The following is a 26,477-nucleotide window of genomic DNA, read 5'->3' as shown; positions in this document are numbered from 1 at the left end:
GTTAAAAGTGCCTTCTAACTGGAGTGGGGTGGCGGAACAGGTTTCAGCATTTTACTTACTTTTTTATATGCTCATTTAAGATTTCTTTGGTTAGTCCCTTCCCTCCCCCTCAAGAAGATGCCCAGCACTGCCCTCTTTGGCGTTTGCCCAAAGTCCAGGTTCTAATAGCTTTTGACTGTGGTTTCATTTTAACCATAAAACCTACTTTTGGAATAATTACTTTTTAATTTTCTGAAAAGGTCTGGTTTAGTGCAGGGCAATAGTGGGTGAAGTTATGTTCATTTACTGCTAACCTACTTCTTTTTTTAAAAAAAGAGGCTGATTTGGGGAAAATGGAAATTGTAACCAGATAGATCAGTTTGGATATTTGTTTGAACAGCTGCTTTAATCAATTTAATAAGCTCAGGTGTCTAGGGGGAGTGCAAACCAGAGGAGAGAATGGGGGACCTGGAGGCCCCTGGGAAATTGCTGAGCTGCATATGGCAGAGAATGGCCTCTTATCAGAGCTGTCCTGTGGGCACCTGTATAGCCTCTATTTTCCATGACAATATGCATTTCTGGGACAGAAAACACAGCCCTTTGTCTGATGGCATATCAAGACCCTCACCAATTCTCATTTCTGAAAATATAATTTCTTAAGAGAGTGTTTTCTTAAACACACTCTTCCTTAAGAATTGCCTGACCCAGGCAGCAGTGGCAGAGCTGGGTCCAGAGATCCCTGTGCTCCTTGAAATAGTTCTACTTCCCCTTCTTCCTTCATAACTCAAATCCTTTGATAATGATTACTTGTATTTGTAAAACCCCAAAGGATTCTTGATGTATCAAGGGCAGAAATTGATTATCTCCCATTTTGTGGTTTAGGTGGCAAACTCCTTATTTGGCAATTAAAAAAAAAATCGAAGATGAGAAGAAAATGGGAAGTATGGTGGAGATCATTCTAGAAAAGAAATACCAGTCTCCACTGAAGCAAACACATTGAAGACTTACTTATAAAAATGGTCTCCACTTTACTGTAGATTCATACTTGGCTTACTTAAATATGGAGCTCTTCTGGAGCATTTAGTAGGATGGAGGACAGAAAAACCAGAGATATCTGTGGAAAATCAGTCTTATAATATGAAAATCAAGGGTCTGATTACCCAGTAGGAAAGACATGAGTCTTTGGGGCTGGAGGTGTAGATCAGAGGCAGAGCTCATAGTCAGTGAGCACAAGGCTTAGCAGCCAGGAGATGAGCCTTCCATTTAGAAAAATCTGACCTCGTGCAGACATTTATAAAGGCAGATGCAAAAAGCCAGATATATCCATGCTGGCCTGTTAATCCCACAAAAGCTGAGAGGCGCAGGGCGTGTGTCTTTCACAGCTTGACACTGTTGTGCTTCCTGTCCACTCTGTGAATGTCCCATCAACACATCTATCGGTTGTATTTGGTGTGTCTGAGCAGAACAATTCATCCATTCACGATCTGAGCTGGCAGAGTAGAGAACTCTGCTCCTCACTTCTCTCACCTCGGAATTGGATGGACGAAGAGAGAAAGCAAAATTTTCATGTGCCCAGAGGAAAACAGGTACTGCAGAGATGAGAGACGAAGAGAAGAGGAGGAGGAGGAGGAAGAGGAAGAGGAGGAAGAGGAAGGAAGATTGCCAAGCTAGTGGGAGTTTGATCACTGCTGAGAATGCATATCTGTGTTGTCATACAGTTTCTCGCCCAGCCTTCCAACTCAGCCCTGTGCTGGCATCTCGGGCAGTTCCTCTGTTTCTCAGACCTTGCCCACTTCCTGAGGCCACTCTTCCCATTTGGCTCTGGGCTGCCACATGGCAGGACACCTCTTTCCTGAGTCTTTCCTATGCACCTGCAAGGGTGGGAGATTGAAGTGGCGCTCTCAGGTGATGGTAGGCTCCCTGAAGGAAGCTGTCACCCCTAGGCTGTACTTAGTGATGTCTCAAGGAGCCATGGGAGGTGACAGTTGGGCACCCATTCAGTTGGGAGGGAGATAGTACGGATTCTAGATGCCTATCTAATGGAGCTAAGTTACCCTGGCCAAGGGCTTGTCTGTATCTCAGCTGGTTTGGGGATAGGAGAGTAGGATTGGAAACTTATTATTATTATTATTATGATTATTATTATGATTATTATTATAGTTTGGACTCAACCACTGAGCAACATTCCCAACCCTTTTTATTTTTTATTTTGAGGCAGGTCTCAATAAGTTGCTTAGGGCCTTGATAAGCTGCTAAGGCTGGCTTTGAATTTTCGATCCTCCTGCCTCAGCCTCCCCAGTTGCTGGGATTACAAATGTGTGTCATAGCACTTGGCTAAGGGACTGGGAACTTTTGCACCATGAATGCTTGGCATGTCATGATGGTTTTCCCAGAGCCACATAACCAGCACACATAGGTTGAGGCTTCTCTTTGTCTAGATTCTATCCTCAACAGCATAGAAAAACCAGTGAGAACAATAGAGACAGAAAAACAGAAGATCCCGTAAGAGGCTCAGGTGCCAGAAGTCCTGGGATATTCAGGGGGTGGCTGTTGACTGAGGAGTCCTCTAGGGGCATGAGGAGAACATTCTGCATATTGGCCATTGAGACATTCCCTCTGAGTACTCTAATCCTGGAGAGAAAGGAACCCAGGGCTTAAGTCAGAGTATAGGGAGTTGACCTAATTGTAAGGTTGTCTGTCTGTTTAATTAACAGATAGTTCTGTGGAGAGAGACAGCAAGGTCACACATAACCATGAATATTAGCAACACTGTCCTGGGGCTCTGGAAAAACTGATGGCCAAGTGTTCATCTGAAGACTTGTTCTGTCTTGGTCTCCAGGCTGGCACGGATCGGGAATAAAGGAAAATATGGAAGTGGCATCCAAATATTGGTTCTGAAAAGCCAACGGACTGGGAAGAACAGGTGTGCACCTTTAGATCCAGCCATGGTCTAAGGAAGTCGCAGATGCATTACCTCGCCCTTCCCCTTGGTGCCTTGTGGGGCCCTGGAGGCCATGTCGGAATCACAGCAGCCGCATATGGGACAGCGCTGCTGACAGGGTGTTCCTGCACCAGACTTACCCTGTCAGCAAGACACTATGTACAACATTCATTTGCCAAATTGTGGCACATTATGTAAATCTCTTTTAAGCTCACTTAAATTGTTTAGAAATATTGTAGATAGGAAAAGCTAGAAACACATTTAACAAACCATGATTACTGAGATTAGAGTGCTTTGAACTTGAGCATTAGAGAAACTTGTGAACTTGTAGGATTGACCAGGACAAGTGCCCATCTCTTCCGAGAAGCATTCAAGTTTGTTGAGGGTAACAGCATTGGCTGAGAGGCATTCTGGGAAGCTGGGAGCAGATGAAGGGGGAAGGAAGGAAAGAGCTAAGAAGTCAGAAAACATCTCCCAATACCAAGAGTTAGTTTTCCCTGCACAAAATGCTGGAGGTAGAACTGTCTGGGTCAGTTACCTGGGTCCAAGAACAAGCTGCCAGGAAGAAGCCCGCGCCACCCTGGACAAAGCAATGGGGTGAATGTCTCATGGCAGCCGCTTTGATTTCAAAGACAAAATAGTTGAACCCCAGACCTCGCTGTAGCTGTGAAGCGTCACTCTAAATTTATAAGCTCATTAAAGTAGTATTTTTGACTGTCTACATGTTTGGCTTTACAGAAAATACACAGAATGCTTCCAGCCACACCTAAGCCGCCTTAAACTACTTGGCTGACAGTTTTTTCTTCTAATTATTCAAGTGAGCGTCTCTGTTATTTATGAAGTTTGTGGAAGGCAGGGAAGCGATTTGTGGTTTGGTACCCTTGGCAGTTTAGAGGGATCAAGTGCAGTCCATCTCTTGAAATCATTTAACTGTCAGACTATCAGACTGCCGGAGTTGAGAATCATCCTCTTAAAAAAAAAAATCCTGTGTCTGTCTGATTTGGTTTGGCCAAGGGGCCAGAGAAAGGGCTTCTGAGTTCATTTTCATTCCTTCACTGACAGTTTAGGTGGCTGGTTCATCTAAGAGCTCCCCCTCCCCTTTTTTTCCTTCCTTCCTGCGATGCTGGTCAGATGGATGAGATAATCCTTATAAACTCCTGTAACTATGTCAGTCATCACGTAGCCCCACGCATTATTACATGTGCTTCATCACAGATGCCCTCTGACCAGAGTTTCTGTCCATTGGCCTGGAATGATGCCCAAGACGGAAGGGATGCTACTGACACAGTGGCACGTGGTCATGTTGGTGGGAGTTGGTGGCCCCTGAATTTGATATCAACAATCGTTTCCAGAAATGGGTTAAATGGTAGCTCTGCCACTCGTGTCTGCTCATCACCTCCAGGGCGACTGCATATTTCAAGCCTCTGTTCCGGGAACTAATAATAGGTAGAATGAAAAGGCTGTTTCCTCTGATGCGCTTTTATGAGATGTTTTCAAAGATGAGGTGGCAGGGAAATGGTTAAACTGCTCACTTGTGCAGGAAGGCATCAGGGTGACAGGGCAGGGAAGCCCCACCTTCTGCTCAGGACAGCCAGGGACCAGGGACATCAAGGCAGCCTCAAGCCTTGTAACCTAGATGCCATATGCTTTTCAGGTGATGATGCTGTGTCCGCCACAGGGAAAAGTGTGGTCACAGGACAGCTGCCGCTTGGCCAGGTAGCCCTCTCCACATGGACTCTCCTGGGTGATGGCTCTTCACTGAGCCCACGATTGTTAGGGACTGTTAGATGTCTCCTTTGCCCTGACCCACTCTCCTTGCATGGGTGGTAAAGAAGCTGGATTTCTTATGAGAAGGATATTTTGGCTGTGCCCTAGAGAAGGAACCACCGTCCCCATGCAGGTCACTCACCCACAGTGGAGCCTCAGGGACAGAGAAATCTTGTAAGACGATGTCAGGAGGGAGAAAAGGTGCAGAAGGAGACTCGGGGTTAGCCCAGAAGCCCACTGGGAGTTTATTGAACCTGCTGAGAGGAGCCTGGCGGTGATTGGAGTATGGACAGGATACAGCAGAAACTGGGAGATTGTGAGGATGGCGCTGTGGCTCTAGAGCCTAGAGGAGGAGACATTAAATCATACTAATTAGTTTAACTCATGCAAAGTGAACAGAACATTCCAGAAGATGTTCTTAGGGAAAAAATGTGAACTGCCACACTGGGACCAACAAGGCCTGGTAGCCAATGTATTGAGAAGATACACAAATGACCTCAAAAGCCCTTACCCTGCCTGGCGCCTTGGCACGCTCCTGTAATCCCACTGACTCGAGAGGCTGAGGCAGCAGGATCTCAAGTTTGAGGCCAGCCTCCACAACTTAGCAGGACGCTGTCTCAAAGATAAAAGGAGCTCTGGCAATCCCAGTACAAAGAAAAAAAAAAAAAGAAAAACTCAAACTCTTTCTCTGGCCCTGTGGGCAGGGCAAACTGGACCAACACCTGATTTTTTTTAGGAATGGTCCTTGGCTCTGGTGGTCTCTGATGTTCTGATAGTTTAGACTGAGTTCAAAAGCTGAGCCAAACTTGACCCGTTGGTACCCACAAGGGCCCAGTAAGCCTTATTGTTTATTTGTGCAGGTGTGTGCCATTAGATTGTCTTCTGAGCATTTTGGATTTGAGATTATGTTGGCCAAGTCAACAGCTAACAATTTCAGGAGACTTGGTTTCATGCAGGTCCTGGTCCGGGAAGATGAGAACCCCTGTCCCCTGCTTTTCCAAGTGGCCCTTTTCCAAGCGCCATCTCCCATGTGGCACTCCTGGGAGGTGCGTGTTTACGTGTGTGCACTTGTGCGTGGAGGGGTGGAGACAGGAGAAAGTTCTCTGTGTGATTGCCACCAATCTTAGCTTTGGGCTGAGACGAAGTGAAGCAAGAGTGATACCATGTGCCAGGAATAAGAGCAAGTGTGGTATCCAGTACTTTTTCTCCTTGGTTCAGAGGACTGGAGAGAAGGCTTAGTCTGCAGTGTTCCCCTCCGAGACGGAGAGCAGGAGCCTCGATCAGGATTCCACTCTGCTCCTTTGCATGAAGGGATCGGCTGTCTGGGGGATGTAGAAGTGAGGCTTTGCATAAATTTTTTTAACTAAAAATCAAGGTTAAAAATTAGAACCTGATGGAGGACCCAGGTTGCTACTCTAACCTGATAGCTGCCCTTCAGCTTCCTCTGGAGAATGATCATGCCCCATGGCCTCAGTGGGGCACATGGAAGACTGACGAGCTCTGGTGAGGCTGCTCCTGTGGCAGGGTTCCTGCTGCCCCAAGTCCAGCCCATAAAGTCAGAGGTGGGAACTAAAAGGCATCTTCCCATGGGAGCGAGGACTCCATGGGCTGTCTGGACAGAATCACTTTGATGCAGACCAGACCTGTACCTGCTGCCCTTGGGGAAGAACAGGGCTGGGCTGCCATCTGCCCTCTGCCAGTCTTTGTTCTCAGTTTGGACCCTACTTGGTCTTCCCCTTCCTGCCCAGATGCCACCAGTTGGACGACTGCTGCAGGCACAGGAGCGTCTCCAGGGCACAATGGCATGGCCAGGTCCCACCTAACGTCTCTATTCCTCATCCGGGAGTGCTGTGATCAGCAGGTTGGTTCAAAACTAGGAGGGGTTGGGAAACCCCTCGGGCAGGAGATTTCGAAACAAGATTCAGATTAGAAAACACATAGTGGGTGGGGTTCTAAGGAATGAAGGAGGCAGGAAGAACTCCTGTCCAGACACCCTGCTGGATAGCGGGGATACACAGAAGAGCCAAGAATGGAGGGGTAGCAGTGCAGCCCCCAAAATGCAAGTGCCAGGCTGTTCCTTGTCTGCCTGTTCCCACCCTGATTGAGCACCCTGTACCTCTCCACTCACCAGGGGAAACCCTGTTGGCCACGGTGTTCGGTGTCAAGTCAGCACCAGCAGCAGGTCAGCACCAGCAGGCGGGGACCAATCCAAAGCTCCCACAGGAGAGGGAGGGGAGGAGCTGGGATTGGCAGCAGTGTTATGAGAAAAACTCGGTTATGTTGGATAATTCAGAGACAGGATCATGAATGGAGAGGGGGATAAAGAAGCTCGTGAGCCCATAGCCTTGGTGGCCCTGGTGGGAAGGGGCAGGCCCCCCATGACTGGGTCCTTCCTGTACTTGAGCTCACCTGGCATTCAGGGGCTCCTGGTGGGAGGTGCCTATGACATGAGGGGCACAGAGGTAAATGCTGGCTGGATCAAGAGCCAGAGAGGTGAACAGAAGGAGCAGGAAGCTAAGGAAGGAGGAAAGAAAGAGGACTAAAAAGACCCTGAAAATGGAAAAATGGGGGTGGGGTGTCCTGGAAGGAGCAAAGGGAAGAATGAAGATTCTGTCCCTGATTTGAAGGACGTGGAGTGGCACAGTCGAGAACGAGTCTCCAAAATGGCCAGTACCTGGAGAGCTGTCATGATAAATTCAGCCGTTCCGTCTAGGAGGATGGAGAAAGCGGATGTTTGGGACCATACAGTGTGAAAGCCCAGAGTGGGATGGCAAAAACTAGCTGACTGGCGTGGACAGGAGGGGGCGTATGAGTCATGTGCAGGTGTACCTGCCTCGTGCAGGGTGGGGACCCATCTAACTGGAATCAACGCCCAGCCTCTCCCAGTCTCCTTAGATGACAAGCTTTGGCATCCTTGGTCCACCCAACTCAGCCCCCAGGCATTTTGCCAAAACATCAGTAAACAAGTACAGGTGAGGGAGGTCACAGGTCTCTGTATTTTGTACTGTTTTCTCCTTCCAGTGACCAACTCATGACTAACCAGGAATTTCTTGGGCTTTATTTGTTTATATTTGTGTTTCTTTGTTTTGGTATTAGGGATTGAACCTAGGGACGCTCTACCACTGAGTTCCTACACTCCCAGCCCTTTTTATTTTTTCATTTTGAGACAGGATCTTGCTAAATTCCTGAAGCTGGCCTCTAACTTGTGATCTTCCTGCCTCAGCCTCCTAAATTGCTGGGATTACAGGTGTGTGCCTAGCTTAACAGGAGCTTTATACTCTTTCCTCAGAGAATAATCAGAAGGTGGCCAAAAGCCTTCTTCTGAGCTCAGAGTAGGTTTATTTTTATATTCTATTTCTATGGATCAGCAAACCAAAGTTTGTCTGAACCATGTGGGAAAACTGTCTCCTGCCTCCAGCATGTCCAATGCCCTCAACAGCCCATGTAAATTCACCCACAGCAGCTGGTCCACTTTCTTGCCCAAGTTAAATCGTAAATGAATGTTATTAACTATTATATCCAACATTTGTTTAGGGATTTATACTTTCCAAAGCAACTCATAATCTTATTTAATCCTCACAGTAATCCTGCGTCACTGTTATTTTATTTTAAAGACATTGACTCTCAGAAAGGTATTTTCCTTAAGGCCAACCTCAGATTCAAACTTGCAGACCCTGACTCCAGGTCCTTTGTGTTTTCCATACAATGTCATGCCCCCTCCCCTAGATTTTAAAGTAACACCAAGGTCAGGATTCCTTCCTGGGGATCTTTCCTCAGATGATTTGTCCCCTTAGCCTTTCTCCCATCATCCCCATCTCCCCTCACTTCTTTATATTTTGTGTGTGTGTGTGTGTGTGTGTGTGTGTGGTGCTGGGGATTGCACCCAGGGCCTGGTAAATGCTAGCTAAACACTCTGCCTCTGAGCTACATACCCAACCACCCTCATCTCACCTCACTTCTGTGACCATCCAATAGAAGAAGAGTCTACTTCTCAGCAACATACAGGTAAAGAAAATGAGTTTTCCTGAGGACCCTTCAGATTCACCAATAAACTTCCTTTACCCTGCAAAAGCAATATGAAAACATATTTTTATATTCTATAGAGACGTTAAAAATATAGAAAAAAATATATAGAGAAGTTTAAAATATAGATAAAATGCAGAATAGAATAAAAATGCAGAATAGAATAAAAAACATAGTCCTGACATCAGCAATAACAGTATTGTAAAAATGGTGGCATGTCGTCTTCCATTACTTGTATGATGTACACATAAACTTACTTTGTTTACAAAAATGGTGCATGTACCCATCCCATGATGCTGTTTGGAAACTTTCATATTAACTTAATATATTACCAGCATTTTCCTGAAATGTTTTTATAACATCATATTCAGTGAGTATATATTTTAAATTTTAATGTACTTTAAAATCAAATATTTAGGTTGCTCCTACTTTTTCAATATTATAGCAACCTGTTTTATTATAGATTTCTATTTATAGGTAAATTGTATCTAATTTTCATTTATTTGATTATTAAAGAATTTGAATATTTTTTATATGATTTTTATCACTTAAAGTTTTTTATGAATATCTAATACTAATTTGTCAGTTTCCGTGGTGTGTGTTTTATTTTTCTTGTGGATGTGTAAGAACTCTATTTCCCTCCCCCCACCACTGAAGCATCTTACTCAACTGCCACCTTGCTCTGCTCAAGAGCTCTTCATATGGCAAAGACACATGTTAGCATTACCTCTTAGTGACCCACTTTGCATCTGTGTGTGTGTTGTCCCCGTCACCCCTACTCTTCCAACCTAGACCATGGGTGTTTGGGTTTTTCCTTTCCTCCTTTTCTTTGACAGATTAACCCCAGTCCATGCATTCTTTTTTTTTTTTTCTCCTTTTGTGGTACTAGTGATTGAACCCTGGGAGTACTACTACTGGGTTACATCCTCAGCCCTTTTTATTTTTTTGTGGTGTTAGGGATTGAACCCAGGCCCTTTTGCATGCAAGGCAAGCACTCTACCAACTGAGCTATATCTTCAGCCCCCCATCCCTTTATTTGAGACAAGGTCTCAGTAAATTGCCCAGAGTGTTCTTAAACTTGAGATCCTTCTGTCTCAATTGGTTGGGATTACAGGCTAGTGCCACCATGCACAGCTCTTTTCTATTTTGAGACAGGGTCTCACTGAATTACCCAGACTGGCTTCCAAATCCCTCTGGGCATAGTGGTACATGCCTGTAGCTTCAACACTCAGGAGGCTGAGGCAGGAGGATCACAAATTCAAGGGCAGCCTCGGCAACTTAGGCCCTAAGCAATTTAGTATGACTCTGTCTCAAAATAAAAAGCATTGGGGATGTAGCTAAGTGGTAAGTGCCCCTGGGTTCAATCCCTAGTATCAAAAAAAAAAAAAAAAAGACAAAAGAAGGAAAGAAATTCCAGACCCCATGAGTGTAGTCTCAACCTTTCTATTCTGACTTCCAGAACCTTCATCTCCTCCCGCTCCCTCTGACAGGATCTGCTGCCTGGGGAGTACGTTGCACCCTAGAGCCCCTGTTTCAGAAAACCCTGATGTGAACCCCTTAGAACTCCGGGAGAACAGTGGAAGAGCAGAGACATGGGAATTTTAGCATGAGTAGTGTCATGGCAAGAACAGAGACCCTCAAGTTTCTGAGCAAGGCCCTTAGCGGTGGGCACACGGCCACAGGCTGCTGGCAGCAGCCGGCCCCCCTCCTCCCCAGTCCCAGGCGGGTGGCTCCTTTGCTCTGTTATTACCCCTGGCAGGTCATTTGTGCCGCGGGCAGAAGGGACTCAAGTCCTTCCAGTTCTCCTGGTCTCTTCAGCAACTCATCCACTGCTGCGCGTGGGGAGGGGGAGGCGCCCGGGCCTGTTACCTGGAGTCCCCAGAGGTGGAGGCTACAGGGAGGGGGCCGGGCGGGAGCCGGCTGGACTGGCCGGGCAGCGGAGGTGAGGACAGCATGAGTTTCTTACAAGACTAGAAAACTGGGGCTGTAGGGTGGAGGTCGGGTATGATGAGGGTTGGTGCTGGAGTCCATGTCTCTGGTGGCTTTGGAATGTCCCACCCCACTCTGAGCAGCTTCTCTCTGCTCTCTCGCCCCTTCTCCAGGTTTGGAGTGTTTAAAAGACAGTGTAGCTGCAACTTTAGGGGGAACAAACACACCTGGCATTCTGTGGCAGGAGCCAGACTAGCACCTGGTCCCCTATGAGGCCTTGGCTTTGCCCTATAGTGGAGCCTTGGGGTGTCCACTCTCCTTTCTTGTATTTCCACACTTTGGGGAAGACAATGTGATGTCTGAGACTGTCCCTGTCTATAAAGAGACAGTAACAGTACCAACACCTCAGGGTTGTTGGAAGTTTCAAGGAGATTCCATTCAACACACCAGATGGACAGAAGGTGGGTACTCAACCCTGCTCATGTTTCTTCCTTCCTTCCTTTTTCCTCATCTCTGTCATCATGGGATGACATTTGGAACTTAGAGATTTCTGTTCTAGGCTGGAGTCTGTAGCTGGGTCCCAGGTGGAGCCAGCTGTTTCTGTTCTCACTGCTGGTGTGTCCTGCATTGGCTGGGGCCATGTTTGTTCCCACTACACATGTGAACTTCTGGAACAAGGTCATTTTGTTCAGTCTGGCAACAAAAAACCTCCACAGGGCACCTGGCATATTGTAGGTGCTCAGTGTCCAGAGAACAAATGCAGATCTCTCATTCCATAGTCAAAAGCCCAACCTCTGGAGTCCAGCAGACCTCTGATCAATGTGGCTTCATTGTTCACTAGCGTTGTGTGACCTTAAACAGGATGGTTAATCTTCCTGAGCCTCAATTTCTTTGTCTAAAAATAGGCACAATAATAACTACCTCCTTAGGTTGTTGTGAGGATTAGCAATGACATCATAGGGAAGCCTAGCTCGAAACTGCCCGCGCGTAGTAGGAGCTCAATAAATGCAAGGGATGATTAGCTGTGGTGACAGGAATGTTTACATGTGTGCCTAAAGCAAAACCTAACTCTGAGGACTCTTAGGTTTTTAATAAGTGATATGTGGCCTCTCTTGGTGCCCTAGGACCTACACCCCAAATGCTGTTCTATGGGATGGGACATGCCGCTGTGACACTAACAGGTGGAGTTACCTAACAGCCTGGACATTCAGTGACACTCACCTGCCATGGTGTCCTCTCTAGGTGGGAGGTGGCGTGTCAATGCCCCTCAAGTCCTCAGACAGGAGGGAGTCTGAACACAGGTAAGCAGCCTGCATTTGAGGTTTTGCACAGTGACAGTGACCTGGCTCCCCCACCCCCCACATCTGAGTACATTTTAAGATTCCTGATTTTGTTTTATTCTATTTTAAAAGAATGAAGAAGGAGCATATGCACCATTTTACAGCAGTCCCGCTTATCCATGGTCTCAGTTGCCCAAGGTCAGTCACAGTTTTAAAATACTAAACGGAAAATTCCATATTTTGAGAGAGAGAGTGCACATGCACACATTATCACAGTATGCTGTTGTAATTGTTATATTGATTGTTAGCTGCTGTTAATCTCTAACTGTGCCTCATTTATAAACTTCATCATAGGTCTCTGTGATAGAAAAAAAGCAGTGTACATGGGGTTCAGTACTCTCTGTGGTTCAGGGATCCACTGGGGGATTGCAATGCATCCCCTGAGGCTAGCAGGGACAACTGTATTCAGTGAGAAGAAGTCAGGAACACATGGAACAGCCACTTGCCTCCCAGCTCTTACGCTCAGGGAACAGCCCGGGAGACCTACTTCAACGTGCCTCCTTTGCCCAACCCGATCTCCACACCTGACTCAGCCCACCCTCCTGCTGGCAGCCACTTGCCCACATGCCAGGAGCCGGCAGCCCACAGACACTGCCCCGGGGATCTTCAGGCCTAGAGGACACAGGGAGGCAGAGCAAGAGCACCAGGATGGGCCAGAGGTGCCCAAGGAGCCTCACTGCCGAAGGGGGGTGGGCGTCAGACAAACTTCAGGATGAGGAAGGGGCTGTCAGGGGGCACGAAGGAAGCGGGTTGGTTTTGGACGTGAGAGTGGGACATCCTGGGTCAAGTGGCAGCCATGGCCTCAGGGGCTGGACCCAGAGTATAGGAAAGGGAGCCCCTTCCCACAACAAAGCAGGCCATCATCACCCCAAACCCAGAGCTGGCACAGCCCGCACCTGCTGTCACCCTTCCCTGGGCTTTCTCCCATGCCTGGTCTGTTCACCAGCATTCCCACCAGATCTGCCTTGCTGGGAACGGCCTTTGGACCTGAAGGTCATAGCCATGGCACTTTGACCGGACCTTATAAAATTTCATAGGTGGAAGAGCTTGGGGATCATTTTTCCAGCCTGTGTGGTCCTAGAATTGAGAACTCAGAGATTCTTCACAGTGGCTTCCCAGGCTCTGAAGATGGTGCCAGCTCCTCCCTCCCAGGGTCAAGCTGTGTGGGGCTCAGTAAGGTCCTTTGCTCTCTAAGACTGGGTCAGTGCCCCTCTAACTCTTGCTCACCCAGGGTTCTGCCTTGTGGGAAGCCAAATGGACAAATTTTTCCTGCCTCCTGGGCTGGTGGCCTTTTGGTGGCCTTCCTCCCCTCATGGTGCCTCCCAGCTTCTGTTGTCCACATCTCTGAAGCAGTCTGTCAGGGGGCTTCTTCTTGTGCTTTACCAAGATAGGCACCTAGAGGCTCCAGAGCAGAGAGGGTCTTTTGAACTTAGAATCCACCTCATTTTATAGATGAGGAAACTGAGAGGTTGTCACTTGTCCACAGATAGTGGGAGAGGGCTAGGCAAGCCTTGTCTCCTGATGAAGGCCAAAGCCCTTTCCCTACCACTTGCTGACTCTGGGGACCAGCCCAAAGCAGAGGCACATGAAGTGTGGTTGAGGCCACACCTCTGATAACGTCCAAGATCCTGTTTGCTCTTTTTTTTTTTTTTGGGCTGGGGGAGTCAGCCCCATCTCCCTGTTGATGTATCAAACTTTAGATCTAAATTTTGGTACCAGGGATTGAACCCAGGGGCGCTTAACCACTTTGCCACATCCCCAGCCCTTTTTTGTATTTTATTTAGAGACAGGGTCTTTCTGAGTTGCTTAGCACCTTGCATTTGCTGATCCTGGCTTTGAACTTGCAATTCTCCTCCTCAGCCTTCAAAGCCGCTGGGATTACAGGCATGCGCCACTGCGCCCAGCAAACCTCTAAGTTTTTTTTTATTGTTGTTGTTCCAATAGTAAAAATAACATACTCATTGTAAAATTGTTAGAGAAGATATTCAACTCTGGAGTATAAACCATGAGGAGCACTTGCAGCCCTAAAGTTCCCTACCCGACGCTTGCTGCTTTGTTCTGAGGACAGCAGGACTCTGCTTCCCTCCTAATGAGGCCTTGCCCAGCTCCCCTGTGCCCCTGAGGCCTGTTTTATTCTTAGTGTTCATTGGCACCCAGGCAGGTCTCCCAAAACCCCTGTGGTGAGACTGACTGACTGCAGCGTGGGATGGGTGGTGGGCCCCGCTCCTTCCTCCAGTTCTCCCCTGACACCCTGTGTCCTCCTCTGTTGGCCGGGTCCTCCCATCTTCCCCACGTGGTGCCCCCTCTTCCAAGATGCAAAAGATTCATTTCAGGGTTGCCTGACCTTGTGGTTCGGTCACACCATTTGTGTGCACTAATCCCCGCTCTCTCCCAGGTTCTTGCACAGGCCTGCTCTGAAGAGTCTTAAGAACCTTAAAGCCTTCAAAATGTGGCCATCTGGGCCAACCCTGCTGAGGAAGTTGGTATAGCAGTTAATCACCTGCGCCCCCACAGTGGGCTCTGCTCCACTCGGGTGTGTGAAATGGGGTCTGGGCTTCTCACAATGAGGTTTCTCCTCACATGTCCAGGCACCAGCCTTCAAATGCCTCCCAGGACATACACCAGTGGCCAGAGCCTAGTAACTCTCCTCCCCATCCATCTGTCCAGGGAGTGATGGAATGACCCTGAACGAGGACTCAGGGACCAGAGTTTCCAGAGTGATCTTGGGTGGGTGATGGGCAAGCCAGGTAATCTCCAAAGTTCCCTCCAGTTTGAGTGCTGAGAGGTGCCACTCTCTTCTCCCAGTTCTCTATCCACAGCAGGAACAGCACTTCAGGCACACATCGCCAGGCTGTCTGTTCTAGCCCAGCTCACTGCTAATGGGCCTGAGGCCTTGGGCCAGCTCCCCTCCCTGACTTCTTTCATGAGTGTGCCTGGCACCAATCAGCACTTGAGTGTAGCCATCCCTAGGGTGTGCATTGTTCAGACCTCCCTCGTGTCTGACTGGAAGTGACTGCAGCTCCTCCTCCTTTGCTCCCATCCTGGCAGGGTATTAAGAAGAAGCTAGGACAGAGGCAGAGCCACTGTGGAAAGCTGCAGGTTCTGGGTGGTGGAGGCTCTTGGTTGGGATCCTGGGGTGGTGGGCAGAGGAAGGGAGCCCAGGAAGAGGGCCCGAGCTGCCACAGCCTCAGAGCAGAGCAGGCTGGGTGGGGCAGAAGCACCGGTAGGGTGAGGCCTTGGCAGTCACTTAATCTAGCTGGGTCAGAGTCTTGCCTTTCCTCCAGCCCACGGTAACCATAAAGGGACAGGGTCTGGGTAGAGTGCAGCAATTGTTTTGATGAACTTCTCTGCAAAAAAGACTCATAAGATAGAAAATCAGAACACAGAAAACATTATTTTTCTGATTTTACTAGTCGAAGGGAAGGTTATAAAATAAGACAAAAAAAAAACAGTCTCATGAGGCTTCAGCTTGGTAATGAACCCAGAGAGACAGAAATGTAAACACAAACCGCTCCCAGCTAAACTCTAGAACTTTCAGAATAGAGCAGCTTCCACACACACAACAGTAAAATGAAACTGGTCTGCAGAGTTAGTCTATATCCAGCTCCATTCAAGAAGCTCTTTCCTTTCAGCTCAGCCTGGAGTGGGGCAGAGCTGGGGTCCACAGAGTCGCTGCACCTTCCCGGCAGGGAGGCCATGGCGGTTCTGATGGGTTTGGCTTCCGTGGGCTGCTCAGGCTGCCCAGTCTGCTACATTCTGTGGCCTTCTGGTGGATCTGCTGGAGGGCAAGGGAGGCAGGCTGGCTGTGGCCTCTGCCCATCTTCTCTGACCCACTGGAAAAACACCCTTTTGACTCACTGCACTTTGCTGTTATCAGCAGGAAACCCAACTACACCGAGGGAGCCTGACCACTGCTCAGAGGAGCCAACCAGCTCAGGTACTCAAAACCCAGCTTTGCCATTTAGAAAACAGTCAGGAAAAAGGCTACAAAGAGAATTTATTAGCCATCTCACACTCTCTTCCCTCTCGAAGTTTCAGTTGTCTTTATTTTTTGGTGCCAACTGTTGGTTGCTGTGTTCGGGTGTCTGACTCACCCAGGAAAAGGGCTGGCTTTCCAGCCCTCCTGTGCTGGAAGCACTGCAAGTAGCAGCCTCCCCGTCACAGACTCTCCATCCTGCCTGGCTGACCTCTGTCGTCAGCCTGGGACCACCAACAAACAGTGCCAGCAGGCTCTTCAGGAAACCTGGGGACTGCCGGGAGAGGATCTGGGAGGCAGAGCCCCAGGGAGGAGCAGAAGTGAGGTGCTGCCCAGAGAAAAGGAAGGAGAGGAGGAGCAGCGCACCCTCCGGAGGGCCCGAGGAGGTCTTCAGTGGAGATCTCAGGGAACAGGGGTGGTTTGGGCAGGAGCCCCAGACCCAAGGCACAGAGAAGTTTGAAATGTCCAGGATAAATAGAACCACACAGGGAGGAGAAAAGCCAGCTCCATCCCTCTGTTAAAAACAGTCGCCATGGTCACCAAATATATATTAATATCTGTACATTTGTCATCTTTTAAAAAAGGAAATAAAACCTCCCTGGCACCTTGATTTTTTAAAAATGAGGTGATACCTGAAGAGGCCTCCTGTGTGCACCTGTGTACACACACGAGTGACACATCTATTTGAGCACGCACAGAGCAGTGCTGCACACACACATGCACATGGCTGTGCACGCATGCGTGGCCTGCAGGCGCACAAGCCTCCACCAGTGCCCACGTGGGTCTTTGCAGGGTGCTCCTCGCCAGTGTTCTTGACTCTGCTGTCCAAGGGGACCTGCAGCCTCTGTCCTGCACTCAGGGCCCAGGGCAACAGGATCCCCTCTCACCGCATTTCCTCTGTGAAGGAAGTCCTGGTGCCTGTCTCTGTAGGTGGCAGCTGCTAATCCGTGGGCCTCACCCCTGCCCAGACATCTGCGTGTCTTTCAGGTGCAGATCAACTCTGCCCATAAGACAAACAGGGAAACGAGTCGAGGTCGGCATCAGCCTGAGTGAGGGGGACTGCACAGACTCCAGTCCTGATGTCAGGGTTGTGAGGAGAGGCCACAGGAGGGCGGACTGGCTGGGCAGCAAGCCTGAGCTGCTCAGAGGTGGGGACTGCCCTGCAGTAGGGATGTCACAGTGTTCTGCAGGGCCACAGCCACCTTCTTGGAGGTCTTGCGCAGCAGCGGGCTGTCAGGGTGGTGCTCCTTCAGGTGCAGGATGTGGCCCTCCTGGCTCTCAGACGTGCAGCCACACTCCTCGCACACATACAGCTTGGCCCGGCGCTCCTTATACGCATACTTCTGCTGCACACCATGGATCTTCTTGAGGTGAGACTCCAGGGAGCAGCGCTGGGTGAAGGCCTTGTCGCACAGGCTGCACTTGTAGGGTCTCACTCCTAAGGAAGACAGAGGCCAGCATCAGGGACCTGACAAGGGACCTTGGAGCCTGTCAGCAGCATCCAGACACAGAAAGGTCAGGACATCCGACTCAGGCAGAGGGATGGATGAAGCCTGTCCATCACCACTTTTCCCGAGTGACTCTCAAATCAAGTCCACATCCCTGATCTCAGGAGGACTTCTACCCTGAGCTGCAGGATGCCCCTCCCACCATGGAATCTTCCCACATGGCCTGGGTCGGGCAGTCCTGGGGTGCTCCCTCCTGGCCTGGGCCTGTGCTTACCAGTGTGGGTTCGGACGTGTCTCTTGAGGTCAAAGGTATCGTTGAAACCCTTCCCACAGTATGTGCACAGGTGCCTCTTAACATCATTGTGACATTTCATATGGCGATTCAGCATACGCTGGTAGGTGAAGGCCTTCTGGCAGATGTGGCAGGTAAAGAGGTCTCCACTAGGACTGTCCCCCAGGGTAACCTGTGGGCAAGGACAGCATTGTGACAAACATCCAGAATTTGGGACTGCCAACCCCCAGCCCTGAGGAAAGCAGTGTCTATGTCCACAGGCCACAGCCCTGGGCCCTCTGCTCAAAGATGGGAAGTCTGGGGGCTCAAAGGAACCTCTGCGTCATGGGTCCAGCATCCTGCTTGGTTCCTGAGTTCCCTTTTGAGGCCCTCCTTAACCACTGGAGACAGGCAACTGAACTACCCAGAAACAGCTGGTCGTCCAAAGACAATTCACTCTTCATGGAGGCTAAATCTGCATGTCTCTAGTGTCTATTAATTCATTCCTGTTCTGCCTCTGTGACAGAGTAGATGACCACCCAGGGAAAGGGTCTCGATCGCAGCCTACAGACTGAAGCATGCAGCAAGACTAGAATCTGGCCCAGGCCAGCCAGCTCCCTGGTTCACTTGAGCCAGGTGGCATGGTGTGGGTCAGACCCCTGTGCCATCCATCCTCTGGCCTGTAAATCTTTCTGATGTTTTTCTAATTATGGAAGATTTCAAATTTATACAAAAGTATGGAGACAATATCACAAGCCTGTGCCTGTCACTCAGGGCCACTCCTGTTCCATCTCTTCTACCCTGCTTCCCCCTTGCCTTGTCCATTTGAAGCAAGACCTGGGTGCCTGTAACACCTTGGAAAGTATGCTGCTCAGAGTGGCTACAGCAGCTCCCCAGGTGAGATCAGCACAGGAGTGGCTGAACAGCCAGGATGATGGAGTCTCTACTCTCACCTCTGTTACCATCTAGAGGGTGCTTGTGCTCTGTGGGTGGCCTGTCTCTGGCTGCTCCTCCTGAGATCCTGGGCCTCTGTCGCACTACACCTCCTATTTGGCACCTGGGAAATGTCAGGATGCAGTCCTCCAACTCCTCTACTCTCCCCACCCACAGGGGTCCAAGAGTCAGGGGAAGAGCAGCAGGGGCACAAAGAACACCATGTTCCCCCCCAGTTGCAATATGGTGTTCCAGTCTTTGGTGACACAGGACATCAATAAAGGAGTACCCTTCCCTAGATCACTGTGCAGATGCTGCCCCACCCTGGAGCTTCCGGAGTGCAGACCCAGGCAGGCCGGGCCTGCTGTTGGTGCTGTCCTTGGGAGCAGGGACACCTGCGCTGCCTCGTGCCTGTACTGCGGAGGGTACCGGGGCTGCTCACCCAGGCCCAGCTCTAGTCATGTCCTTAGACACTGATCAGGCTGGAGACACAGATCTGGGCAAGGTGGTTGCTGCTTCAGGGAATAGTTAATTGCTAGGCCACTCAGACCTCATGCTCAATGCGACCCAGACAGGAGATGCAGCCAGGCCAGACTCCTGCCTCTCTGCCTTGGGGGGCTCTTCCTACAGCTCTCCTTGCTTCTTGTGGCCACACAAACCATGCGGTCAGTGGCCGTTCTCACTTCAGACTTACGTCTCTTCCATCTGTGCTGCAGTTAAATTCTTCTCTGCAGAAGCCTTGGCCCAGGGCCCAGGTCAGTCTGCCTACATTTCATTGGTGCCACATCTCATGGGCTGGACATAGGTCTCCATATGTGCCCCTGGTCCCTGAGACAATGTGACAGTCGTTACCTTCATCTTGGTGCGTAGGAAGCCCTGATCTCTGCTTTGGGGGTCAGTCAGGCGGCCCACATCTTCAGAGGGCAGCTGGGCCACCACGCAGGCTCCTGGGGCCGTACTATAGCTGGAGTCCCGAAGGCTCATGTCCACAGCCAGGGGGCAGGAAGGGGGTTCGGCCACTGATGGCTCTGGCTCCCGGTAGGGCTGTGGTGGGCAGAAGCCCAGGCTGACTGTGGAGAGAACAGCCGGGTGAGGATTTCAGAAAGGTTCTCCAGCAAGAAGGTGGCTAGAGCCTCTGTCCCAGCTCTCACAGGCATGTATAGAGTGGGGCTTCTCCCAACCATCACGTGCTACGCCTCCCTTCTGCCCCATTAAGGTAATTACAGGTGACGCCAGCCAAGCGCCACTGCCCGCTGAGTAATTTGTGTCTTAGCGGAACTGGGAGGACCAAACTGCCCTGCCAATTATGGCTGCAGACCTATCGGCCTGCCCCACCTGGGCCAGTCCCTCTGGATTCCAAGCTTGTGTGTGCTCCTGCTGGGCCAAAGGGCACCACTGGAGGCCCTGGCCAAGGACAACTCCTTGAGAGTCATCCTGGCCCCAGAGGGTGATGGTCTGGGACCCTTCAGGCTTCTCCTCCAGGCAGATTTAGCCATTGGTCTTGGGTTTTTAGGTGGTTCTAGATGCTTCCTCCTCTAGCCTGCTAGTCCCTGCTGTCATAGCCCATCAGGGCTCCAGGCTCCCAACTCCAGCCCAGCCCAGCTCTGCAGACAAACAGGCCAGGTGGGTGGAGAGGGAGGAGGTCAGGGAGCAGCAGGTGGATGCTCGGGGCAGCCTGCCCGGCGCTTATGCAACCCTCCCCCACAGCGGACCGCTTGCTGTGGCAGCCAGGCTGGGCTCCCTCAGGCAGTGGTGGCACTGGCAGCCACTCCCTGCAGCAGACACATCACAGTAAACGGGCCAGGGAGGCTTGGCTGCAGACCCTCAGCCCTGGTCCTGATGAGAAGTGACCCAGAGGAGTCAGGTCTCGAAGCCAGCAGAGCTGGGCAAATGGTCTAATATTTCAATTAAAATCTCAGTACATCCTAAGGTCTGAACTTAAAACCTATAAATTTCAGAAAGACAAATCAAGAGGGACAGTCCTGGGACAGAAAGGATGAGGGAGCATGAGAGAGAGGTGCATATGGGATTTCAGTCCCACCAGCAAGGTCCTCTGCCCCAACCCCTCCAAGCTGGAAAGACAGTGGTGAGGACCAGGGCAGGGCCGCTGCCCTCACCTCTTCTGCAGGACAAATGGGGATGTAGCAGAAGGAAGAGGACCGGGATAATGGAGGCTGGGTAAGTATGAGGGCACTGAAGTTTCAGGAAAGGCCCCAGATCTCGCCCCCTCAAAACACAACAAAGCTCTGACGGGGGAAGAATGTGCCTGCCCGCGCCCAGAACCCGTTCTACGGGCGCTGGCGTCCGTCTGTCCGGGGGACTTTAATGAGCCACCTCATTCCAGGGGTTGATTCACCAGCGCCAGGCCCTGGCCTGGCCCCTGAGCTGGCGCCCCACCTCTCTCTGAGCCACACAGGCTGGTGTCAGGCCCGAGCTCTGGGGGTCCAGCTGTCAGTGGCCTGTCTGCCCTCCTACGTCTGTGCACAGGGGACCAGGCTGGGTGACCTAGGGCACAGCATTGGCAGCTACTGGTGCCAGCTTACCGGCCACTGATGACCTTGGCCAAGTGTTCAAAACTGAACGGCCATTTCCATTTCTCAACCCAGGTGGACAAAACAGGGATCTCTACTCTCCTGGGTCTGTCAGTTTAGGATGTTGTGAATGAGGAGCCTGAAAACCCAAAGCCAGAACCCAGCTCTGTCTGCCTTGGAGCAAAGGAGAGAGGAGGGGCAGCAGGTGAGATGAGTTAGTTTGAACTCAGAATGAACTGTAGAGTGCTTGCCTAGCATGAGCCGGCCCTGAGTCTGATTCCCAGAACCCCCCCCACCCCAAAAAAAGTTTTAGCCTGGCCTGGGGGCACACACCTATAATCCCAGAGATTTAGGAGGCTGAGGCAGGAGGATCACAAGTTCGAGGCCAGCCTGGGCAACTTAGTAAGACCCTGCCTCAAAATAAAAAATGAAAAGGACTGGGGATGCAGCTCAGAGACAGCGCAACCCTAGGTTCAATCCCCCACCCCAAAAAAGAAAAGAAGTAGAAAAAGGGGGCTGGGGTTGTGGCTCAGCGGTAGAGCACTCACCTAGCATGTGCAAAGCCCTGGGTTCAATCCTCAGCACCACATAAAAATAAATAAATAAAATAAAGATATTGTGTCCAACTACAACTAAGAAATTTAACAAATTAAAAAGAGAAGACAAAGAAGAGGAAGAAGAGGAAGGAGAGGAGGGAGAGGAGGGAGAGGGGGAGGGGGAGGGGGAGGGGGAGGGAGAGGGAGAGGGAGAAGGAGAAGGAGAAGGAGAAGGAGAAGAAGAAGCCACACTTTGTTCTCTGGCTTCACTAGAGGGGAGGCTCATGGTTGGGGTCCTTGGGACCAACCTGTAGGGAGGCAATCCCGTGTCCTTTGTCTGCTTCTGCCCTTCCTCACACACCTGACATAGCTGGTGCTGGGCATGGACAGGGTGAAGCCTCCCTGGGTTGGCTCTCTGTGCCACCTCTACCCTGAGAGAGGGGCAGGTAAGGCTGCTAGGGTGGGGATATTGCCTCATCCCGCCCACCCTGCCAAACCTGTCTCCCTGCCACCCCCGTGTGTCCCTGCTGGGCTGCATACACAGGAGTGCACATTAGCATGCCACACGTCTGAGTGTCACTGTGATAGGAGGCAGGAAGCAGAACTGGTCAGGCCCTGCTGGTGCTGCTCTCTGTCCCTTAATTAGATGTTTCCAACAAGGCGGTGGCTGCTGTGGCCACTCACTGCCCACCCACAGCTGTGGAGTGTGGTAAGACCAAACTAGCCTACCTCCCCTCCTCCCTCAGGAGCTCATGCTTTGCCTCCTATTGGCCCAACGTGCCTCCAGACCAGTCCAGAGCGATGGGATGGACAAAAAGGGACTTAGGTCCAGGGTAGCTGCCTATACAAGGGTCACATTCTGCCTTATCCTCCAAAAGTCCCCCCTCTTAAAACCGAGCATCATGGCACACGCCTGTAATCTCAGAGACTCAGGAGGCTGAGGCAGGAGGATCGCAAAGTCAAAGCCAGCCTTAGCAATTTAGTGAGGCCCTAAACAACTTAGTGAGATTCTGTCTCAAAAAAAAAAAAAATTAAAAGGCTGGGGATGTGGCACAGTGGTTAAGTGACCCTGGGTTTAATCCCCTGTATTAAAAAAAAAAAAAAAAAGTTCCCCCTTTCTTGGGTTGAAAGTCACTGGCCCAAATAGTGGCTAGGATGCTAGGTCCTGCCCCATCAAAGGCCTTAGACTGGGCAGGAGGCCTGATCCCTGGCTCTCTGGGGAGAGAATGGGGAGAGCAAGTGAGGCAGATGTGAGGGTGCCCCACCTCCTGGGTGCTGACCATGCAGGTGCTGGTGGGGTCAACTCTCTTCTGGGTGTGTGCACAGCCCAGGCTGGTTTCAGGCAGCCTTGTACCCTTATCAACAAGGGCTGGGTTCCCCTGTGCCCAGTCCTGCAGGTCAGCTGGCAATCCTCTGAAAGGAGCGGTATCTGCCATCCAGCAGGGCAGCAGCCTGGGGACACATGGACCTATCTCTCGGCCTTCTGCTGCCATCTCTGTTGGGCGATATCTGCCCCCTTTCTTGATTGCTTTTCATTCAGTGTCCATGGTGAAGTCAGAACTGTGTCCTCAGTCCTCACACCAGTGTGTATGGCTTGGCCAGCCAGGAAGTGCACTTCCTGTGGCATCCTTCATCCTCCTGCCCAGCACAGGCCTGTGGGGCCCTATAGGATGCCAGAGGATGAACAATGGTAAAAAGGAACCCGACACCAATGATGGCCAGGCTTCAGTCCTCATCCTCTGTGCACCCAGGACACTTGCTCTCACCTGCTCTCTTTCTGGGACAGTCTGGCAGCTTCTGCCACAGGACACCCAAGCTTGGGACAAACAGCTTAGCAGCTTCGGTGACAGTGCCCCATGGGATTTGTAGGAGTCCTACCAGTTAGGGCACAAGCTGCTCTTCTGTCCCATGCACTAACTGGCTGTCTCCTCCCAGCCTCTTTCCCAAGAGGACACAGCAAACCCACTCCACTGCCCAGCACTTCCAGAAGTCACTAGAACACTCATTGGAAACCTAGCTTCTCCCACCCCTATTCTGGGGTCCAAAGCTGATTTTCTCTGCCTTTCTGACTCAGCCTGGAAAAAGAATGGTCAAGTCCCACACTGCCTAACAGCAGAGCGAGGCCCAGCTGCATTATCTAAAGGAAACCCCGGGCTCCTGCAGCTCAGCCCCACTGGCCTCTTGGGCTTGTGCCCTGCTGCAGAACCAGCAGAACAGCGGCCGCTGGCAGCCAGAGGGGAAGCCCAGAAGTGGGAGTCTGGGGTTCTGGAAGAGGCCCCAGGGATGCTCCTGGAGTTCCAGCTTCCAGGATGGGTCTTTCCCAGGTGCCTTCTTGGCATCTAGACTTCACTCAGCAGGGGCCAGGCTTGGAGGGACGCATCATCCCTCCAAGTGGAAGTAACAGGTACAAGTACCTGGTTCATCCTCCAGAAACCAGCATCCTCCTGTTACTCCACAGTCAATACTGACACAACTGAGGAGAGAAGCCCACACCCGGGGAGGTGAGGGAAGATAAGGGGTCAAGGCCCCCCAGAGGGAGCATCCTATCCACTAACCTCCCCCTGATCCCAGAGCAGATGGGGCTCTCTTCTCCCTTGCCTGAATTCCAGACCCAGCTGACCAGGGCTTCCCCTTAGCTTTGGGAGGATGATGGGGGCTCAGGGAAAGATTCTGCCCTGGGAGAGGAACCTGTAGAATTCTGCCTGGGGGAGGAAGGCTGAGGTACTTATGAGACTGGGACTGGGCCCAGTATTTTTAGCCACTCATTCCAGGGAGCTTCTGATGCTCTGAGTGTCTCAAGGGCCCCGGCAGGAAGGTCAAAATTCAGACACCGGCATGTTCCCCTGCCCTCCCTGGGAAAGGGGTCAGTGCTTAGCTGGTCACAACGTGCTGAGAGTCTGTGAGGTGGGGGTGACGGAAACGTGCCCAGTCAACTCCTGGGGTCATGGTCGGTTGGTGATGGAATGGCCCAGCCAGAGGACAGGCCACCACAACACTGCCCCCTCCAGCCATATGAAGCGTCCAAGTGTGGCCCAAGGACATTCCCTTTCTCATTTCCAGAAATTGTGGGAAAATTCTCCAGTGGGTCACGTGGCCTTTAGAGGTAAAACCTATGCCCTTTACTTGGCCCACAGAACTCTCATCCACTGCCAGAGCCACGGGGGCAAGTTTTACCATCGCCCTCGAGGTCAGCCTGCCCTCCATTCCAGGACCTTCTTGCAGAGTGAGCATCTGTACACTCCTCCACCTGGATGGTAGTGACAGATGAACTGTCCACCTAGGAGTCGTCCCCTGCCCCTGATGGGACAATCCCAGGGCCCAGGTCTCTTCTACCATTCCCACTTTGGCCACCAAAACTCTTATGGGGAAAATTGTTAGGACCCAAGGAAGTCAATGATTTGAACAAGCGGAATTTCTTTGTCCTTTGTAAAAGTCAATAGGTGATCTGTTACTAAATGGGATGTGAAATAAAACTAAAAATAACAGCACTCTGAGCTGGGCCCAAGTCTCAGCTCACCTTTAACACAGTCCAAGTTCAGTTTATCAGATCCCATGGAGCAGCTAAGCAGCAAGTCAAACACAGGTTGGGGAGGAGGTAGGAGCAAGGAAGGGCTGGCCTCTCCCTGGTCCTTCCGGAGGTGGAGCACTGGCCAGCTGGTGAGGGAACACAGCCAGCTAAAAACTACAGTCCTGGCCCACTCCCACCTAGATAGGGAGACACTCATTTCCTTTTTTGCCTCAGTTTCCCCACTGGGATCATTCCAATGTTTAAAGAGGCTACAGAGGATGGCCCAGCCCCCATGAGATAAGCTTAAGCTGTGACACATCCCACCCTGGCTTCAGGTCATAGGATCCTGGCAGCTCAGGCCACAAAAACCCTACCCCCAAGAGTTTAATTCAAGAGGGAGACTGAAGCAAGAGCCCTCATTGGCCCCTCATCTGATGATTTCCTGACTTTCCTTAAGGCCCAGGCGGTGCCAGGGAATCTGCAGATCAAGGGTCAAAGTCGGTTGGTTAATTACCACCTCTCCTTCCTTGGAGGCACTGGGCAAGGTATTGACTGCAGCCCCCACCCCACCCCCACGGTCGGAAAAGGGGAGTTGCCAAGGCTTCCTGACCAAAGATTTTGTTGGGGGAAGGGGGAGGACAGAAGGAGCAAAAGCGTCCTCAGGGACCCTAGGAAGATGCCTCAAAGGAAGACAACTCGGGTTACTCATTCAAAGTGGACGCGGACTCTTGTCAAGGCGTCTTCTCAAAATAAACTGGGTGCACCAGCTTCCCCGGGCTTGTCTTTGGCTGGGGGGGGGCTCCTTAAAACTACTTTCCGCTCCATGTATCCTCTGCAGGGTTGAAGGATCGCGTTTCTAACAAAGGTGAGAACCGATCCCATCTTTGTCTCAAGGGCAGGCTGGGTGCAAGCGGGCGCCTTCTTATCCCGCTTGCGCACTGTGCGGACCGCGGGGCTAGAGCCGCAGGGCAACTTGGGGATACTCGCCCGCGTCCCCACCTGGCACCAGATTTGTGGCGGAGGGAGAAAGACCTATGGAAGCGGCTAAGGCTCAGAATCTAAGTGGCAAAGCCTCAGCTGAAACTCCATCTCGTTCCCTGCCCCCTAAAGTGGCATCGCTCCAGCGCCCTCCTCGCGCTTCATCAAAGTCTCCGCTTTCTGGATTTACGACTCGAGAGCCGAGGGTCGCCAGAGCGGTGACACACCCCGCTGCCTCCCCTACGCCGTGGCTCGGGCCGGTAGAGGGAGATGGCCCCCGCCCCCACCCGACGCTGCTTCCGCTCGCGAGCCCTCTC

General features: G+C 51.1%; 1 protein-coding gene and 2 long non-coding RNA genes across 3 annotated transcripts; 1 reads left to right on the top strand and 2 right to left on the bottom strand.

Moving 5' to 3' along the window:
* Nucleotides 1-2,897: 2,897 nt before the first annotated feature.
* Nucleotides 2,898-4,611, bottom strand: LOC125618067. The gene is made up of 3 exons (XR_007349281.1): nucleotides 4,597-4,611; nucleotides 4,300-4,305; nucleotides 2,898-3,028 (listed from the first exon to the last, which is right to left on the bottom strand). It is a non-coding gene; the product is annotated as an uncharacterized LOC125618067 (long non-coding RNA).
* Nucleotides 4,612-10,610: 5,999 nt separating this feature from the next.
* LOC125618064 lies at nucleotides 10,611-15,966 on the top strand. Its single transcript, XR_007349278.1, has 3 exons — nucleotides 10,611-11,940; nucleotides 12,052-12,117; nucleotides 15,857-15,966. It is a non-coding gene; the product is annotated as an uncharacterized LOC125618064 (long non-coding RNA).
* Nucleotides 15,959-25,845, bottom strand: Ovol1 (ovo like transcriptional repressor 1). The gene is made up of 4 exons (XM_048807653.1): nucleotides 25,192-25,845; nucleotides 19,460-19,677; nucleotides 17,678-17,867; nucleotides 15,959-17,393 (listed from the first exon to the last, which is right to left on the bottom strand). The coding sequence occupies exons 1-4, from the start codon at nucleotides 25,499-25,501 to the stop codon at nucleotides 17,098-17,100; spliced, it is 1,014 nt and encodes a 337-aa protein (XP_048663610.1). The 5' UTR covers nucleotides 25,502-25,845; the 3' UTR covers nucleotides 15,959-17,097.
* Between the last annotated feature and the right edge of the window lie 632 nt (nucleotides 25,846-26,477).

This window comes from Marmota marmota, unplaced genomic scaffold (assembly GCF_001458135.2).
Source record: "Marmota marmota marmota unplaced genomic scaffold, marMar, whole genome shotgun sequence".
In the NCBI taxonomy this organism is placed as follows: Eukaryota; Metazoa; Chordata; class Mammalia; order Rodentia; family Sciuridae; genus Marmota; species Marmota marmota.
This window is presented reverse-complemented; position numbering and strand designations above follow the sequence as displayed.

What these genes read in the sequence shown, in the direction of transcription:
- Ovol1 (XM_048807653.1), bottom strand. Translation starts at nt 25,501, where the DNA reads ATGTGTCACAGCTTAAGCTTATCTCATGGGGGCTGGGCCATCCTCTGT. An exon ending in GAACTTGGACTGTGTTAAAG is followed by an intron (nt 19,678 to 25,191) that starts GTGAGCTGAGAC and finishes TTCTCTCCACAG; the next exon opens with TCAGCCTGGGCTTCTGCCCA. An exon ending in TCCTACGCACCAAGATGAAG is followed by an intron (nt 17,868 to 19,459) that starts GTAACGACTGTC and finishes CCTTGCCCACAG; the next exon opens with GTTACCCTGGGGGACAGTCC.